Below are 19,010 nucleotides of genomic sequence, written 5' to 3' on the forward strand. Positions count from 1 at the left end.
GGCGGGCCAGCCTGTCCGCAGAGTAATGGCATCTCCTAGCGGTCACAGAGCTCCCTCGCACGGCGCGTTGCAGGGAGCTGGGAGTCCTTTCCCACGCGTGAACTGGACTTGCCAAATGAAATGGGAATGCTTCTGAGGTGGGAGTGAAGGGGATGGAAACCTGCACAGAACCCGCTGGAGGGCCCCCAGGAGCCCGTGGCTAGTGAGACACGGGCGGGAACTGGCCATTCCCTGACACTGATAGGAAACATCTCTTTTCCCCATCTCATTTTTTAACAGAGAAACAGCAAAGTGGACAGTGGAATGGAAAGTCACTTTGCATACTTAGCTTAGCACCGCCATCTGATTTTCTAACCTCCCCCTTTCACCCCCTGGATGAAGCAGGTCATGGATATAAACACCAACTCACTCATCATGCAAACCCCAGTTAAAACTTCCCAGGGAGCTTCTCCAATGTTCTAAGAGACACCTAGAGAAATTAAATCAAATTAATATTCTGCAAGAAAAGACTAGAATACAAACTCAGTGAACTCACCTCACTGATTTCCCCTGCTTTCAATCTTAGTGAAAAGGGTGCAAAACTTTCCATTTCACTCCGAGAGGGCTCCTGCAGCCTTGCCAGGGTGGAGTGCACTTCCGATTGTTATCTGAGCATGAGTCAGTGCCTTTCTTGAGCAACGCAACCTTTAACTCTGCATTTCCAAGGTTTTTAACGTCTGGTTTAAAAATAAAAGCAAAATAAAATAAACTCTTTCAACCCTGGTATTTTGGTACGGTTATATTTACTTCAGCTGAATCTTAACTTCACCATAGTGCAGTTCTTCCTGTGGTATTTAGCTAATGTTTGCAAAGCACTTGATTTATGACGAGCTGTTGAAAATGACGTTTAGGGCTGCTATACAGCTGACCGTCCGCTGTGTTTTCATTGTTGTTATTGTCAGACCATTTCTTACCTCAAAGACCCTTTGACAGTTCTCCTTCTCCCACTCCCAGGGTCTTGCTTCCCGACTTTCTCCCGCACAGTTGTAGTACTTGCTTGCAGTGGTATTGCAACAATACCAAGAAGACAAGCATAGAGTAAGCTTACTTTCCTGCACTGGGTGCTGTTATTTGGGTGACATCCCATTCATTAAACATCTGTGGTATTTATTTCCCATCTCATTGCAGTGCTTTACATTGATTTTCTGGTTTCCTCCAGACCCCATTGTTCTCATCTCCTCAGGCTTCGGTACATGTTGTTTCCCTTCATCTGTGGCCCCTTCTGCTGCAATGCCACCTGCAAATACTGTGGGACAATGCCAGATCTCATCCATCAGAGTAATAATCTCCTCAGGACACACGAAGAAGCAAATTGTCTTGAGTTGATTTAGAAATCCTCCAGCCACCAGAAGCTGTGGCTTGGCTTCCAATTTGTGAGGAGAAGGAATGTTGGGAGTAGGGGGAAGTACATGCCATTTCCAAAAAAATTCTAAGCGAAATCCCACACCTAGGAAAATCAAGCATGTTGGAGCATGGAAGCGAGTGGCAACTAGAGGTGTTGGCAAGGATGTGGAGACACTAAGTAGGTTAGTGTGAGAGGTGAGTTAAAACAGGCATCTGCCACCAGGAAACCTCTTTACTAACTGTTGATTTTCCCTCTTGTGGCAGGTGATGGACAGCTCAATGCCCCTGATTGGGGAGCACGTGGAAGAGGACAGACAGCTTATAGCCGATCTGGTTGTTTCCAAAATGACACAGCTTGTCATCACTGCCGGATCTACACCATCACCACTAAGGCCTTGGGTATGAGTGAATGGAGACCTTATGGCCAAGTTGTTTTGTGAACTTATTTTCTCTCTCTCTCCTCCGCATGCATGTCAGGCGGTCGGACATCTCAGAGAGCTGGACAGTCCCATAGGGGAGTGTATTGCATAGACTGACTCCTGCTCTTACAAAGCCTCTCACAGATGCTTTGAAGTGGGTGCCCCTTTCTCCCTTTCTTTGCTTCCATATAACTGTGACAGCACACTGGTAGCGTGGGCCATGCATCTAGACATTCTGACTTGCTAAACTCATAGATTCCTATTGGAGGCAAACGTTTTTAGAGGTGCTTGTAATGCCTGACTTCATCTCGGCCTAACACCATCTCTCAGGATAGGTTTCATTCAAGCTTTGCTTCCCTAATGAAAATCCCAGAATCTGTGCTTCCCAGGACAGAAAGTGGGAATCTCCACCAAGAATTGTTCCTTTCTTCTTTAGAGATGCCATTCACTCTTTGCATCAGAGGGAGGCTTGACTAACGCTGAACTCATGTAAGAACCTAAGTCATTTTTGCATTTAAATTGACCCCTTAGTGCTTCTTGTGTACATTCATTTTGAGTGTCAAATGCACCTAATCTTAGTGCCACATTTCCCAACGAAACACACCAGAACAAAATCTGTGTCTCCAGGTGTATGTGCTAAGCCTCTTTCAGTATCTAGTAGGAAGCCAAGCACAAAGGTTGGAGAACAACAAATCTGTACAAAAGAAAGGACAGGAGAGTAAACAGGCTGAGGGGTGATACTGACTGCAAAGCACTGGAACAATTTCCATTTCCACTTGAGACAAAAAATGGGAGAAAACACTTCCTGGCTTTCTGCCTTTGTCATATGACAGCTGAATCCTGCTAAACCAGGTCCGCAGCCTGAAGGGTATTCAGGGTAACTCCAAATCAATTTTTAGCTAGATCAAGGAATAGACATTCAATAGACACTAAAAATGCTTTGAGACAGGGAAAGCAATACAGAAGGGATAGGATTTACTCTGGCCAAACTGGAATCAACAACTGCCACCTGAAATAACCAAGATATAGAATGTATAAGCCAACAGAAAATGAGAACATGGACAGATGCATCTGTTTTCTATGTCTGTAATATACTGGTGCAGGATTGGATTGAATTACAACAGACCTTAAATAGGGTGAAAATAAGAACAAAAAAACAAACAAAAAAAAGAAGTCTTGAAAGGATAGGATATCAAACAGAAAAGTTAAATAAGAAAAAGGTCTTCATCAAGAATACAACCTACAAATATCTGTAAACAAAATCATGAAAATTAAAACCACAAAACATGTTAACTACAGTGTTTTGCTATAGAGGAAGACCTTGGTACAACAAGCACTGCAGAAGCTGCCCAAGCTACAGTTACTACCATAATGCTATTAACACATAGTTACAAATGTGCAGAGAGAGGTAATTACATGAGCCTGGTAAGATGCAGAACTAAAGCTACAGACAAAGACTTCCACAGAATGAAGAAAAGCAGCAATTCTGAATACAAGGACAGCAGTACTGAGTACATAGACATATGAACACTCGGATATCCTAAGGGTATGCACAGAATATCTACACATATTATTGGAGGTGTCTATACTAGTCTCTGGATCAAGAAAAACTGAGAAATTATGAAACTCAGTGCACAGCATTGACAGAGATTGAGGAAGCAGTAAGTCATAATAATGTTAGACTGCAGCTATCAAGCAGCCTGTCAAATAGTACAACGGGACAGCAGTTCGGGGAAAATTCCAGGTCTCTGTAAGTATCTGCTTCCTGGAACTGCAAAATCCAGGCACAACAGGAAACATCACCTTGACCTAGCCTTAAGAAACACCCAGGTATAAATGCAGAAAATGAATAGGTAGCATTAGTTTTGATGCCCAAGGGACAGAGGTGATATCAAAAAGTCATAGTATCTTTTCTAACAGTTAGAAAAGATTATTTTAATAAAATGAGAAAAATAGTCATCTCCTCCGCATTAAAAATAAAACTTTATAGATATTACTTGAGATACCATCATTTTCCAGAATGCATATATACATTTCTGATCTGCTCCTGAACCAGGAATGCAAGAAATAAACATCTAGAGATAACTAGCAAAGCGATAGAGGACATACCAGACAAACAGAGAAAAGAATCTTCCAAATTCCAAAATTGGACGTTTAGGAAGACCTTTATGCAAGTAATAAAAGGAAACATAAAAAGGATATAAATTGATTTTGAAGAGCAAATAGAGGGTAGAATGAAACAAACTCTTTGAGCTCATCAGAAGACAGAACAGTACCAAAGAATTGGCTCTATGGATCATCCAGAGTTAAGGGAGAAAAGGAAGGCAACAGGAACAGTGTTGTGACTCTAGTAAATGTAATTGCTGAAAGTGGGGAACTTCCTAAATTAGATACAGTTTTTCCTGATCAGAAAGACAGGGTAGAGAAAGTGATGACTGATATTTTTAAAAGTTATTAAGCCCCCAGAACCAGATGGCTACATGCAATGAACTGAATTTAGGAAGTGACTGAGCTGCCAAGAAAAAATGTGCAATTTCATTATAAACAGTTATTGCTCTAGAGGAGCTGTACAACAAACACAAAATATGTTTAAAAAGATGTAAAAGTAATGTAGAAAAATGTAGACAAGTCATGGACCTTATGAATTATCTCAGACAATCATTTAAAGAATAATGCAGAAGACTAATAAACCAACAGAACCACAGCTTAAGAGCATCTACCTTTTTTGTACGTGTGTGAAGAAAAATGGCCCATTAATTTCCTTTTGATTATTTTCCCCTCATTTCTTTCAGAAATCTTAGATAAAGTGGTAGGTAACAGGCAATGAGTCAAAATAATCTACCTAGACTGTCAAAAAGCCTTAAGCAAGGTAATAGACAAGAGATATTAAGGAAAGAGAGCAGGGAGGGGCTAAAAGGCAAAGTTTCATTTTGGAGCAGAAACTGGCCTCAGATACAGACACAGATATGAGAGATGTTAATTCTTGCGAAGTTAGCAGAGGGAATTAAAGGATGCTAAGCCTGATCATGTTGGTAATTGGGTTGGTTGATCCCAGGACAGGATAAGATGTTAATGACAACCTGGTTTCTTTTCAAGCTGCAATTCTCTCCACACTTCTCAGCCCCACCTCCCTTCTTTCCCCTCACTGTTTCCCTTCCAAAGGCAGAAGACTTTGGGCTGGCCTTCACCCCTTCCTCTCTGAGAAGCCTGTTTTGCCTTCATCTCTGAGAAGCCTTGGGTTGGCTGTAGGCAAAGGCTGTAGAGGACAATATCAGATCTGATTTGCTTTCTTTGTTCAGACTAATCAGGATGTCTGACAGCATTAGGACAGTAAACCAACACCAAGGAAAGGTTTCTAGTCCCAAACTATGCAGGACTAGAAGCTATGAATGGAAAATTCCCAGATTTTCCTTCCTATCCATTTGCAAGTCCCAGGTAAATAGTGTAAAATACGGGCTGGCAACCTCATCACATTAATGTTAGTCAGTTGAAACTCATTTCAATGCTTCCAGCTATGAAACATTTCTTTCCATTTCCAGAATCACTTAGCTCATTCTCCTGACCTTCCAGGAGCCTTGAAGACCCTTTTATCATTGTGTTCTCCATGTAAATAATCCAGCATATACCAGCCTATCTGTCTCCAGCTTCCCCTGCTTTCATAAACAATTTTGTGCAATAGGCTTACTCAGACTTTTGTTAACTTTGGACCAGCCCTTTGTGCAACAGTTCCACGTTGATTAATCTGTTTATTAAAATAACTGTCAAAAAGAGTAAATAGTGAGAGAGAAGAGAGTGCAGATGGCACCAACTTACTTCCATTAGTCAGGACCAGGAATGGCAGTGAAGAACATCTGTCAGAGCTATGTATGTTAAGTCACCACAACAGCAAAGGAAACTCAATATGGAAGATTGAAAGGCAAGCTATGCTGGGGCTAGAGAAGGGGGGGACATAAACAATCTGTAGACCTTGCAAGTGTCACTAGCCATTCCCCTCGAGAAAGACTGTGTCACATATAGGCTAATGAAAACCATTGCTCAGCCTATGGTTGTGTTGACAAGGGAGAAGCAGGAAATTAGGATGCGGAAGAAATGAGCTGGTGATGTACACAGAGAACCCAGATACTGCTTCATCTGGAATAAAAATGTAAGCAAACCTGCCTCCGGCATCTGCAGAAAGAATCACAAAGCTGAAAAGAGAAGTGGGTGATGAAAACAGTTAGGGGCCTGGAAATATTCCCATGGAGGGACTGAAGGGATTCGGTCTCTTGGCTTTAGAAAGGAGGTGCATGAGAGAGAGGTCAGTAATGGTTTGCAAAATAATGAATGGCCTAGCAAGGGCAGGTTGTGAGAACTGTTTTCAAAACTCAGAACAAAGCAAGTTAAGAAATGGGAAGGGCAGTGAGACTGAGAGCTGAGCAAGACTCAAAGAGTCTGGGTGTAATATCACAACAAAATATCTGGAACTGTTGCAAAGATTTTGTGGGGCAGATAATAAGCCTCATGTTTCGGAGTTGAAGCTGGCCCTTGCTTATTAGCAATCCAGAGGAGACCCCTTAGGGTAAAGAGATGATTACTCCATAGATGTTTCCACGCTTCATCCCTCCTTCCTTTGGAACATCTGGTGCTGGCAACTGCCCAAAATGGGAGATGGGACTAAGAGACCCCCTCAGGCCTGATACATTTGGTAGTTCCTGATTGCACAAAAAATGTACTAAACTCTAACTTCATTGTTATTCCCTGTGAGCAAACAACTTCTGTGCTCTTTATTACTGAGCTCTCCATTTTAGTCCCATGAGGTTTTACCAGCCAGGTGCTGCGCACAGTGTGTGTGTGTGTTTAAGGAACACTTGATGACTCCGCAGTTCCTGTATTACCTCAGGGCTTCTCTTTGGGGACTCTGTATTAACTGGAATGGCTTTTTTTCCCTCTAGCCTCCACAAGTTCAGACTGCATCAATGAAATCTCACACTGGACCTCAGCTCGGACAGTTGTCCCAACCACGGCCTCCTCCCCAAGGTACAGTTCTTTGAGTCCAATGGCAGTGTGGACTGTAAGACCTATCCATTTGCCTTCTAAATAAAAGCTGTCAGGATAAAGGTTTCATTGATTGTCCCAATTCACTGACAAGCAAGCAGCAAACTCAGTGTGCTGTTAAAGCCACTGCTGACATATTCCACACCAGCTCAGAAAGAGGGCTGAAAATCTGATACAGATCCAGTTGATACTGCTGGGAGGACTCGGCTCAGCAAAACGAGACCACTTGAACTGGCACTGGCACAGAATTCTGGACACAGAGTGTATTTGTGTTTGCACAACACTGTAGTGGCTACAAGTGTTAAGAAGTGGTGGGAAAATGCTAGTGCTGTCAGGCCTGGAACAGACACCAACATGGTCATGACGGGATTCTTGATCCACCTGTCCAGGTATTCTCCTGTCAGCAAGGGCAAACCCCCAGCTCCTTCTGACAACGGAAGCAGGTATGACTCATGTGCCTTGGTCAGAACAATAGTTTTGGATTATTGTCCCAATTAAAGCTGAGGTGATGAAGCACAGGGCTGCCCTGTGGGTACCCAGACCACACCAGCCACTCAATTCATGTAAACAGATTAGACCTGTGTTATTACCACCTGTGTCCCTTCCTTTCTCCACTCCAGTCTCCAATGAAGTAACATCCACCTCTAACTATCTTTTCCTTATTGGTCACAGTTTTGCTGTATCCAAAATTTAGTATTTCTGATACCAAATGCATCTATGTAATCTTAGCATTACATGGTATTACTGATACAAACTGTTGCCTTGGCAGGATGCTACTCACCACCTGTCTCTAGTACTCCCCTTCAATTGTTTGTGAAGGTTTTTCTCAAGTAACTCCCCCTTGATCACCGGTGAAATCCAGCCAGTCCTCTCAACGCTATCTGTACTTTTGCCCGTTTCTCACACTGTTTTCTGTCATGTCCAGCAATTTCTCATGTCGTATTCAATTGGTTTCCACATCCTCTTCAGTTTTAAGAGTCTGCTATCAATTCCAATAATGCTGGAATAGATGTATGGATAGTGATAGGGTGCATAGTCTCCCATCGAACTGCTGGGCCCACGAAGGGACTGCTGACCCAGACCAGCAGATTCAGCTTTCATTTTCTGCAGGGAGCTGGTTCTCCAGTGCCTCTCCCCTCCCAATGCAGGAAGTGCTTGCCAAGGGTAAGAAGTATTAGTTACATGGAAGAGCACATTGAAGTGCTCCCTTTGGGGAGAGTGGCAGAGCTTCTTTGGTGCTGAAGGACATAGAGAAATGGACAATTCTAGATGTGGGCATGACACTGGTTTAAGGTCTGTAAGAGAGTTTTTCCTTATCCTTCTGCATGAAGCTACTCTGAAGTCTCTCCTATTAGTAAAACTAATTCTTCCATATAGATGTTCTTTGCTTGTTGTCCACCACATGCACTTCCTCCTGTTTATGTCTACATGTCCCTTTCAGGTGGACCACGCCAGCCTCAAGGATCTCAGCCTCCAAGAACAAACGCACCTCCACAGCAGCGGCTCTCTCCTCAAGGACAGCAGCCCCAGAGTCCCCAGTCCACTTCACCTCAGCAGCAAAGGTCACCTGGATCTCCACAGCAAATCCGATCAGCAACTGGGTCTTCTCCAGTCCAGGCTTCCAAGGCAGGCATGTTCCCTCCACAGCAGCCTCGACCTCCTGCTCAAGGACAGGCTCCTAGCCAGCCAAGTCCCACTGAAACATCCAAGCAGCAAAGCACCCCACACCCCCATCTGAAGTAGGTACCATGTTAAACTGCTAATATCTGTAGATATTAGAATAAGGCTGTTAAATAAAGTTCCCTGAACTGGCATGAAGAACCTCATGCCAAGCAGTAGTCCCCAGGGACAAAGACCTGGACAACTGTGAATGACTTCAGAAGTTATGTCTGGGTGTAAAGAGGCCACCATTGACCTGTTGTCAAGAAGAACAAATTGTACTTGACATCTCTAAGATTTCACATTCCTCCTCTTGTTCACGTGCTCATTGTTAACCATGTGCTCTACCCCAGCCATATCAACACAGCTACTACCTTCCCAGCAGGGTATATTCTCCTTACAGGCTGTAATCAGCACATTATTGGCCAGAAAGTTCAGCAAAAGTCATTCCTCCACTATTTGCTGAATGCAGGAGCCAAAGAAGTTTCTTTACTGGGCAATTTTTTGCGATTAGTAGCAAAAAGGTGGAGTGGGGGAAAGTGGAAGTGGCACTACTCATATATACAAAACTTCAGATGGCGACTGTATGTTCAAGCACTCTCCTGGAGCAGAGCACACTGAATTATTGTGGATCTTTGGTAGCAGCCTTTGCTGACACCCTTCATGGATCCTATCTGGCTGGCACCATGGCAGGAAAGATTGGCAAAAAGTTGTTTGGTGTTGACAAAAAAGTCGACACAAGAGCAAATTGGTATGAACAGGCCAGAACACAATACAGGCTAAGAATGAGAAGACAGTTTCTGGGCAGCAGAGGAGTAATGTTCTGGAACAGGCTTTCAGTGATGATGTCTACATTAGCGAGGCAAACCAAGAGCAATGTACTTAAGGATCAAAACGTTGGTGCTATGGATGCAGTTACCACACTGTATTTATTTCAGGTACTTCAATTCTGAGTCTGGTCTTGTGCTGAATGCCTATTATCAACCTGGAGAAATCACTCAGAGACAAAGCATGGTAGCAGGGAAAACTGAGAGATATACTTCAAAAGCACTGTCCTGATCTGAACTCCAACACTATCAGATACACACCCAGCAGGAACAGTGTGACCAACCAAAAGACCTGCATAACACAGTCAGAGAAGTCATGCCAGGGAGGGCAGGAAGCAGCACACATGGCAGGGGACAGGCTACCAACTTGCTGAACCTTTTATGTTCTCAGATCTGAAAGGACAGGACCATCATTCATGGTACAGCGGATGAAAGACAGGTGAACATTCTTCTGTATTAGCAGTGAAATGACTTAACTGTTCATCACAACAGCTGCACCAAATGGCAATTGCTTAGTTTTTAACAGATGTTTTCATAAACACTTACTAGTCTGGACTGTGATATTGGAGCCACTTGCCCATATCCCATCCTCTTTCACCCCTGCCACCTTCCCCATTCCCAGATGACTTGGCATACAGAGATTCTTCTTGCTAACCTCCCCTTTTATTCTTGAATTTGTCTGTGTGATGGAACACAAAGCATCAGTAACCAGCTTTGAACTACCACCTTCTCCTGCTGAGTCTGAACTCTGTTTTCCATTTCAGCAAATCGCAGTCCCTGACAAACACCTTCAGCTTATCTGAATCATCTCAGCGAGGAAATGCTAATGAAGACGAAGCAAAAGCTGAAACCATCCGCAACCTGAGGAAATCATTCGCGAGCCTGTTTTCAGATTAACAGCCCTGCAGCTGGATCTGTGCTTTTGTCAGCCCTCACTCTTCCTATCAGCATACCTGATGTCATCCTGGAATACACCCAATGGTACCCACCGACTTACAACTAACACTTGGGTAAAGGGAATTTAGAAAACTATAGTTGTTTTAATACAAAGAAAATATGCTAATAATGGTCTGAAAAGTGACTGTATAAAAGTGGCACTATTTCATTGTTTTTTGTGCATAATCAGAACTGCATCTGTTCAAATGACCTAGTTGTAAAGCAAATTTTACTCTTGCTAATCCCTGCGGAGCGAACACAGTTACAACGGTGCAAATGAGGTTTTATTTTGATTTGTATATAGTGAATACAGTTGTTAACTTCCAATTACAGAATCCTGGTTGAGATCGAGCTAAAAAAAAGCAGGCTTATTTCAGAAACAGATGTGCAGTCAAGAATCAGTATTCACTGACTGATAAAGTGAGCATGCTTGAGCATGGAAACACAGTGAACTGTGGAACTTCATGATACCAACTTTATAAGAAGTCACTTTTCAGAGCAAAACTACATTCAAGTTAAATACGGTACCAGGCATCAATAAGGGCCAAAGATCACATGAGCATGTCATCCAGATGGACTGCTGGTTTGTTCCAGATCACTCTGCTCATAGCAGATAAAACATCTCTGTTTCATGCCTTGCATTTATGTCCCCTGCACGTGATTCCTGAGTTCTGAGAGAAAAATGTCATGTTCTAACCCTGTAGCCTTAGCTCAAAAATAACCTGAGAAATGGACCATCCACACAAAAAAACAACTTCTTTTCCCACCCCTGGAAACACCAGAGTTCATGTTCACATTTCACACAAATTCCAGACAAAACCCGGCTTAACTCCAAGCACTTTGGTGACTTGGTCACATCTGGCTAAGTATGTCCCCCAGGAACGTGCTTAATTAACAGCAGAGCTGATGAAGTGCACATACTTGTGTGCTGAGTGTTCCATAATACTGAATGGACACGGAGACGGAGAGAAATCCTGTCTCCCTCCTTGAACTCCCACTGACTCCACTGGGGTGAGTGCAAAATGAAGGCAAGGTGACAAACCTGCAACAGAACAGGAAAACTAGCCTTTACAAATATGATGAGCTGGGGTCCATTCAGAGACACCAAGCCATGGGAGGACATGTATGGGGTTGCCCCAAGCAGCTAACTATCAGTGTTAGTCTTCTCCAACCATCCCAAGAATTATTATTCCAGAGAAGACAGAGACGAATCTTTGCCAGGTGTGCCTTTCCTCTAAGCCTGCAACTCAGCACGACGCCGTGTATAAGCACATACACTAGAACTGGGACATGCCAAAAAACAGCAATGACACAAACTACATTCGGGATTGGAAAAAAACCCCACCCTGGGTAAATCAATGGATCTGTGGCTTTTCTACCAGCTGCAAACCCACCCCTTGCACCATGCTACTTGTATTTGTAACACACCTAATACAGGCACCAGTCCCCATCCCACCTCCTCAACTTTTCTTCAAGTTTTGTTAAGTACTTTAGTCACAAACTGTGTGTACATCTTCAAGGCCAGACTTTTGGCTTTATGCTTCCCCTAACAACTTCACCTTGATGACTCTTAGGAATGCCCAGGGAGGCAAGGAGGTCAGCAAGTTAAAAAATTCAAGCCAATGGCACAGATCTTTGCTATCACATCCACAGGGAGGTCCCCAAAGCCGCCAAAGCAACAGCAGCATTTGCCATCTTGGATCCTATGACTCACTGGTGGGAATACAGCCAAACAAGTAATTCCTTCCTGCACTGCACCTGTAATGAACATCTAAATCCAATCTGGACCTTGTATGACTTACCCCTGAGCAGGCCTTTACATATATAACGGCTTTTGTGACCTGTGCACTTTCAGGCAAGTAACAGCATGGCTTTTCCAGGTCGGAAGGCTCTCGAGAGGCTCATCTGGATCAACAATTTATACCTCAAGTTCAGTATTCTAGAACTACCCTATTCCCTGATGATTTATCTTTCCCATTTTTTCCACTTCTGTAGCGTCCTTCCAGGTTTGCTAAGCAGTTTACAATGTAGCATCATAAATACATGTCATTGCCTGAGAAGAACACCAGACCCTGCTGTTCTGCAGTGTCCAGGAGCAATAAAAGAGTGAAAAATGGCCTTGAGCGAGCACTGTCCCACTAGCAAGAACAATAGCAGATTAACAGGCCCCGCTGTATGGAAAGGAGGTAATACAACCCTGGTGGGAGAGGATTTCCTTCCATAACACTTCCCTCAGCATGGTTTATGCCTTCCCCTACTAAATAGCCACCAGAGATGCAAAGACAGAAATAAAAGTTTACTGCTGGAATCCTCAATTGCCCCACCCCCTGAACCTTTTTCTGTCTCTCTTACCAACACAACCTATACAGAAGATAACCAGTGACTAGTATGGCATGGCCCGATAAATAGACCCCTGTTCATGACTGAAACCGTAATGGTTGGATCATGTGCTGCATTTGAACACAGCAGGGCCGGCCTCCAGTGGACCACAGCAGCAGTATAGTACTGTTGACTCCACACCCAGCAGTGACTCAGATCTCTTCACTTGTCTACAGCTCCCAGCTGTGGCCCCTCAAGGGACAAGCAAACAGAATGGCAGCTTCCCTGCTCCTAGCTCCAGTTTGCAAAAACAAGTAAATGCAACTCTGAGCTTATCTTTGTTATTCCTACGGTTCCTGAAAAGCATCTTCAGTTCTATCCACAAAAGTGCTATAATGAAAACACCAAGTTGATTTCCCAAGTTAATATTATGAAACTCTACACGGTGTCCTATAAATGTTCCAATGGTACACATCAATCAACAACTATGATGCTCAAATACCACATGTTGTGGCTAGCAGGACATTCACAAATACATCATCATATATTCAGGTTATCATCTTTGATGCAGGATTTCTACTCCAAAATCCCTACAATCAATCTGACAAAGCAAGAGAGAGAATACAAGGGCTGTTTTCTCCATTTATATGATCGGTGAACTAAGGTATACCCAAGAGGTATTTATTTAGGTACCTAAATGTAACAGCTGGAGTTAGAGGCAGTAAGGCGGCAATGGAAAAGCTGGTGAATAGAAGCTACATTTAAATCACAGGGCAGACATGCCCCAGAGCACATCTTGGGATCTTCCTCACACAGCTGTGAAAACTGAGCACCTGGTCAGAGCTTCCCTTTTGTCATGCATGCTTTAATGTTCTTCACATGGAAGCCAGGAAACATGCATAGATTTGTGTGTTTGGATCCAGCACAAGAAAGAGCTGGGACACTGCTATGACATCCACTCATATCCACCACCTGGCAAGTCAATTTACATTGTGTTGTTTAGATACAGACTGAAAAATTACTTTCTTGTAGTATCTAAGTGTGGTATTGCAAGAGGAACGTCACTTACGTTTCCATGCAACTACAGGTCTTGTATAAAGCTAAGGTTCAGAAGAACAGCAGTTCTGCTTTTAACTGCAGCGGTATTTCCTTCTCTTTCACTAATCACAGGCAGGTACCTAAGACCCTGCACCCTGCACACGAACCAGTTACTTCATCCAGTTGGTTGAAGTTTCATGAGTAAGATAATACAATAAATAGAAAAGCCAAAGACAATAGTTCCTTATTTCCAAGTGACTGTTAGTAGCAGCCCTAACAGTGCAGGATACAGATGAACAGTACCGGTGAGAAATGCCCAACTTCAGGCACTTCATCTTTTGTGATTTCTCTTCCCTAGTTTGCAACAGCAATGACACACATAGCTGACTTAGGAACTGGCGAATAAACAAAATCAGTATCTAGTTTTCAAATTATTTCCTCTGTTTTGTCTTCTAATTTTATACTGTTGGTCCCGAGATACTCACTTTGTATTTTTTACCCTGTTTTATGAATAAAGGAAACTCCTCTTTAGAGAACCTGGTTCCTTTACCTTTGGTTCACAATACCTTTACTACAATGTGAAGGAACAATGAAGAAAGGGATGACATAACTTCAGGACATTTAGTGGTTAACTATAACAGGATTGAGTCCATTTCTTCAAAAACAAATATTCAAATGACAAAATCCAGGATAAACAGAACCTGTGGCATCAGCTGAGCAGAAGTACAGCATCATAGAACGCTTTAGGTGGAAGGGACCTTCAAAGGTCATCAAGTCCAACCCCACACCGCAGTGAGCAGGGACATCTTCAACTAGGTCAGGTTGCCCAGAGCCCCGTCCAACCTGATCTAGAACGTTTCCAGGGATGGGGCTTCTACCACCTCTCTGGGAAACCTGTGCCAGTGTCCCACCACCCTCAGTGTAAAAAAAAAATCTTCCTTACATCTAGTCTATATCTCCTCTCTTCTAGTTTAAAACTGTCACCCCTTTTCATGTCACAACAGGTTCTGCCATAGAGACTGTCCCCATCTTTCTTATAGGGCCCCTTTAAGTACTGGAAGGCTGCAATAAGGTCTCCCCAGAACCTTCTCTTCTCCAGGCTGAATAACCCCAATTCTCTCAGCCTGTCCTCATAGTAGAAGTGCTTCAGCCCCTGATCATTTTTTGTGGCCCTCCTCTGGATCCTCTCCAGCAGGCCCATGTCCTTCTTGTGCTGAGGACTCCAGAGCTGGACACAGTACTCTAGGTAAGGTCTCATCAGAGAGGCAGAATCCCCTCCCTTGACCTGCTGGCCACACTTTTGATGCAGCCCAGGACATGGTTGGCTTTCCGGGCTGCGAGCACACATTGTTGGCTCATGTCCAGCCTTTCACCCACCAGTACCCCCAAGTCCTTCTCCACAGGGCTGCTCTCAATCACATCGCCCCCAGTCTGTATTGATACTGGGGTTTGCTTTAACCCAAGTGCAGGACCTTGCACTTGGCCTTGTTGAACCTCATGACACTCACACAGGCCCACTTCTTCAGGTCCTAATGGATGACATCTCATCCCTCTGGTGTGTCATCTGCAAAATTGCTAAGGGTGTGCTTGATCCCACTGTCTATGTCATTGATGCAGATATTAATGAGCACCGGTCCCAGTATGGACCCGAGGGACACCACCTGTCACCGATCTCCATCCAGACATCAAGTCTTTAACCACTACCCTCTGGATGTGACCATCCAACCACCCATTAAAACTATCTCTCTCCAATTTGGAAAGAAGGATGTTGTTAGGGACCACATCAAAAGCTTTACAAAAGTCCAGAGGCAACATCCATAACTCTTCCCCTGTCCAATGACGCAGTCACACCATTGCAAGTGGCCGCTAAGTCAGTCAGGCAGGACTTGCCCTTGTTGAAACCATGCCACCTGTCTTGGATCACCTCCCTGTTGGCTGTGTGCCTTAGCAGAGCTTCTAGGAGATTCTGTTCCACGATCTTTGTAGGCACAGAGGTGAGGCTGACAGGTTGGTAGTTCCTGGGGTCTTCCTTTCTACCCTTTTTAAAACCGGGTGCCATGTTTCCCTTTTTCCAGTCACCAGGGACTTCACCTGATAGCCAGGACTTTTCAAATATCATGGAAAGCATCTTAGCAAGTACATCAGCATGACAAGATTGTCTTCACAGCAGAGAGGATCCAACTCCAGAGCAGCATGAGTTATGCCAGCAGAGCAAGCAACATGATTGTCATCAAGGCACTGGTAATGTGAGTACCACTGCCACCACAAAATTAACCTCTCTCTCACAGAGATCACCCTTCCCAGAAACAGCTTGAAAAACGAGAGTAATTTACAAATTACTCTATCAGTTAAAGCAGCATAACCTTATCTGAATATTATGTATGCATTTCTGAAGCACTCATCACGAGGACAAAGCAGTGCAGGACCAATGCAGTGCAGACTTCCCTTTTTATAGTCAGCGGAATATAAAGAACTACCGTAAGCTCTAAGACACCTGACTAGACACTTAAGTGAAAATTCTGTTGGAACAAGGCAATTCAAGCACTGCAGGCTTAAAAGTTAAGGCTAATCTTGGTACTGAAGGCAAACCATTGTCCCCAGATTCTCTAAGTACATACTCCTAGGTGTTTAAAATGTCAGGATTTGCACTGGTATGCTGTTGCTGAGAAGTACAAAAGGGAAGAAAGAAGCAATACAACTTTTGACAGCAAAATAAAGCATTGTATTTTACTTCCACTGGAGTTAATGGCAAAACCTCCTGACCCTACTGAAGTCAGCTGATTTTATACAAAACATGAAGATGCATTACTGAAATATCACTTAAGTATTACAGATAAAATCACTTGTATTTAACAGGAAATGTCATTCCACTTCCACTGTTGGAATTTCAAAAAGATTTTAGAAAATACTGTCAGCTGTCACAAGTCACCAGTACCATTTACATGTATAGAAACACTGCGTTCAAGCCATCTTAAGAAAATATGTAAGAAATTAAAAGTTTCAGCAAAGTTTCATCATTCCAGTCTTCCTTTAACTGAGCTCTCCAGCATCAGCCTGCAGATCTCAGAGGACTTTAACAGTGCTCTTGTTAGTTGCTCATTAGTTAACAAGACCAACACTTGAAAGGTGCTCATAACATGCTACAACACATTTCCTCTTGGCAAGATACATTTTGATACTTAAGTAACGGAATTAAATGGAATTTACGGCAGCAAAGTGAGAATTCTTTCTGATTCTCCCGCTGTGACCCCATTTCCACTGCAATCAGGTCAAGCTATTTAATTCCTTAAGTAAATTAGGCAAGAGGGAAGATTTATTTTCACACCAGTATTAGTTCACACACAGTAAGTACAGCCGTGTACTACAGCTCCTTATCTGTAAAGTCAAGGAGAAAAAAATAGAAGTTTTGCTGCTGGTTCTTTGTAAAATTGCTCTGCTTCTGTTCAGACTTCTGAGTTGCACTGTAGCATGACTTTACTTGGCTGTTTGTAAAAAGAATTGATTTGTGTTCCAGTATTTCCATTGTAAAGAAAATCCCTTCCCTGTATTCTTTCTGTATTACGTAACAATACAAAAATGCTTTTTACCTAATAAAACATCAAAGGAAAAAGGAAATGTCATCTTCGAAAATTTCTACAAACTCAGATCTACTGTAAGAGGGGTAGTTCAACATCCTGTTCAACGTGGAACATGGCAGAATTTTTTGTTAATAAAGATTATTAGTCAGGTAGATTTGAAACAACATTTTTTCATGGTAATTTAATAAAACTCTTCAAACAATACAGACAAGCATAGGGTTTGTATTTAAAGTGCTCTTAATCTGATGCAGCAAATATTTGGCCAGTATCCTTCTGGCCTTTAAGTAGCACTTCACAGATGATCAAGGGAGGGAGGTGGGGGGCACGCAGGGAGCAGAATAAACTGTTCTATATTGTAGCTCTTCATGAAACAGACCTTAGTGCCGGGTGGCACAATACTACCAGAGCATGAAACAAACAGAGCCTTTGAGGCTGAAACATTACCATGCACACATGTTCTTGACACATTCTGAAGAGGAGGCAGATGTTGGTGCCTTGGATTTGCAATCTCCTACAGTTAGAAAGCAAGCTCAGGGACTAGAAAACTCACTGAAGGAAAAAGCAGCAATCAAATGAATGCACGGCGAATGTCCATAGAGCGGCCCCGGCTGGGTCTAGGTGGAAATCTGTCACTGGAACCAGCTCGTCCTGGAAGTGTGGGGTTTGCCCCAGGCAAAGAACCAATTGGGTCAAAATGTGGTCTGAATGGAGGAAACTGGCCTGGTGCTTCTCCTGGGCCAGGAATGAGTGAGTTAATTGGGTCTCCAACATACGGAAGTGTTGGTCTCTCATCATACTCTCCACCAATAATCATTGGGGGATAAATTGGGTTTGATGGAAATGGGTTGGGAGGAAAGGGATTAGGATAGAATGGATTGGGATGAAAGGGGATTGGATGAGGTGTAGGGGGCAGAAACATCATATGCCTCCATCTCAGGTACTCCTTCTTCTGTTTCAACTTTTTCTTGTATAGCTGCGGACAGAAACAAAGGCATTTTAAAGCTCTGTAAGTGCTCTGTGTTCCAGCTTCAGCAATTGTATTCAGCTCTGCAGCACTTCCAAGATAAGCACTCCCTGCCAGTCAAAATCCCAGAACAGCAACTCCCCTGACTGTCAAAACTAAACACAGCATCTCTGGAAGACCTCTAACCCACAATCTGTGCATGTACCACGTAACATTTTGATGCTGTTTTCTCCTATTCTGACCATACTCAACATGCATACACAGAACACCACACTTTTAAAATTTAACTGAAAGTTTCTGCCTCCCAAAGCCTATGTTTTGTCCTCAAATTAGCCCATGTAGACTAATCTCAGACAGATTATATAAAAAAAGCCACCTACTTCTTTCCAGTCTGTGTCACGAGGCCTTGTAATAGGATCTACAAAGAGAAGGAAAAGATTTTTAAAAGAGAGCAATCTCTTCTTTTTAAGTAGCATTCATGCCACCAATGTCTACAGTTTTGTCAGAAGTTGGAGACTAATGAGGACATGAAAAAAACCACTTTTGGTCAATACATTTTTCAAAAAGATAATGCATCTTAAAAACTACAAAGCTCCAGGACCATTCAACAGGTAAGCTACCTGTACACCCGTTCTAGGTAAAGCATCATCTTCAAAACTTACTGAATAAGTAGAGAAATCCCAAAAAGACTGTCCCCATCTTTGACTTGTGACAGAACTCCGTTTCAGGAATATCTCTTCCCTCCACTTCCTAAAATCTGCAATAGCCAGTACACCAAGGCAGCCAGGAAAACAGACGAAAACAAGGGAAGTCTGCACCACATGATGGTAAGAACTAAGTGGTCTATCAGTAA

At 43.1% G+C, this 19,010-nt stretch overlaps 2 protein-coding genes across 2 annotated transcripts in view; one reads left to right on the plus strand and one right to left on the minus strand.

Annotated features, from left to right (window-relative positions):
* Positions 1 to 10,378, plus strand: part of LOC104489075 (synapsin-3-like) — a 23,948-nt gene extending 13,570 nt beyond the window's left edge. Inside the window, exons 5-8 of the mRNA XM_010131188.1 lie at positions 1,648 to 1,782; positions 6,734 to 6,818; positions 8,278 to 8,575; positions 10,087 to 10,378. Coding sequence (XP_010129490.1) covers positions 1,648 to 1,782; positions 6,734 to 6,818; positions 8,278 to 8,575; positions 10,087 to 10,219 — 651 coding nt within the window. The 3' untranslated portion in view covers positions 10,220 to 10,378. The remainder of the gene's footprint in view (positions 1 to 1,647; positions 1,783 to 6,733; positions 6,819 to 8,277; positions 8,576 to 10,086) is intronic.
* Positions 10,379 to 17,412: 7,034 nt separating this feature from the next.
* Positions 17,413 to 19,010, minus strand: part of FBXO7 (F-box protein 7) — a 10,162-nt gene continuing 8,564 nt past the window's right edge. The window contains exons 8-9 of the mRNA XM_010131187.1: positions 18,538 to 18,575; positions 17,413 to 18,166 (exon numbers count right to left, since the gene is read on the minus strand). Coding sequence (XP_010129489.1) covers positions 17,762 to 18,166; positions 18,538 to 18,575 — 443 coding nt within the window. The 3' untranslated portion in view covers positions 17,413 to 17,761. The remainder of the gene's footprint in view (positions 18,167 to 18,537; positions 18,576 to 19,010) is intronic.

Source organism: Buceros rhinoceros, unplaced genomic scaffold (genome assembly GCF_000710305.1).
Source record: "Buceros rhinoceros silvestris isolate BGI_N320 unplaced genomic scaffold, ASM71030v1 scaffold24072, whole genome shotgun sequence".
Lineage (NCBI taxonomy): Eukaryota > Metazoa > Chordata > Aves > Bucerotiformes > Bucerotidae > Buceros > Buceros rhinoceros.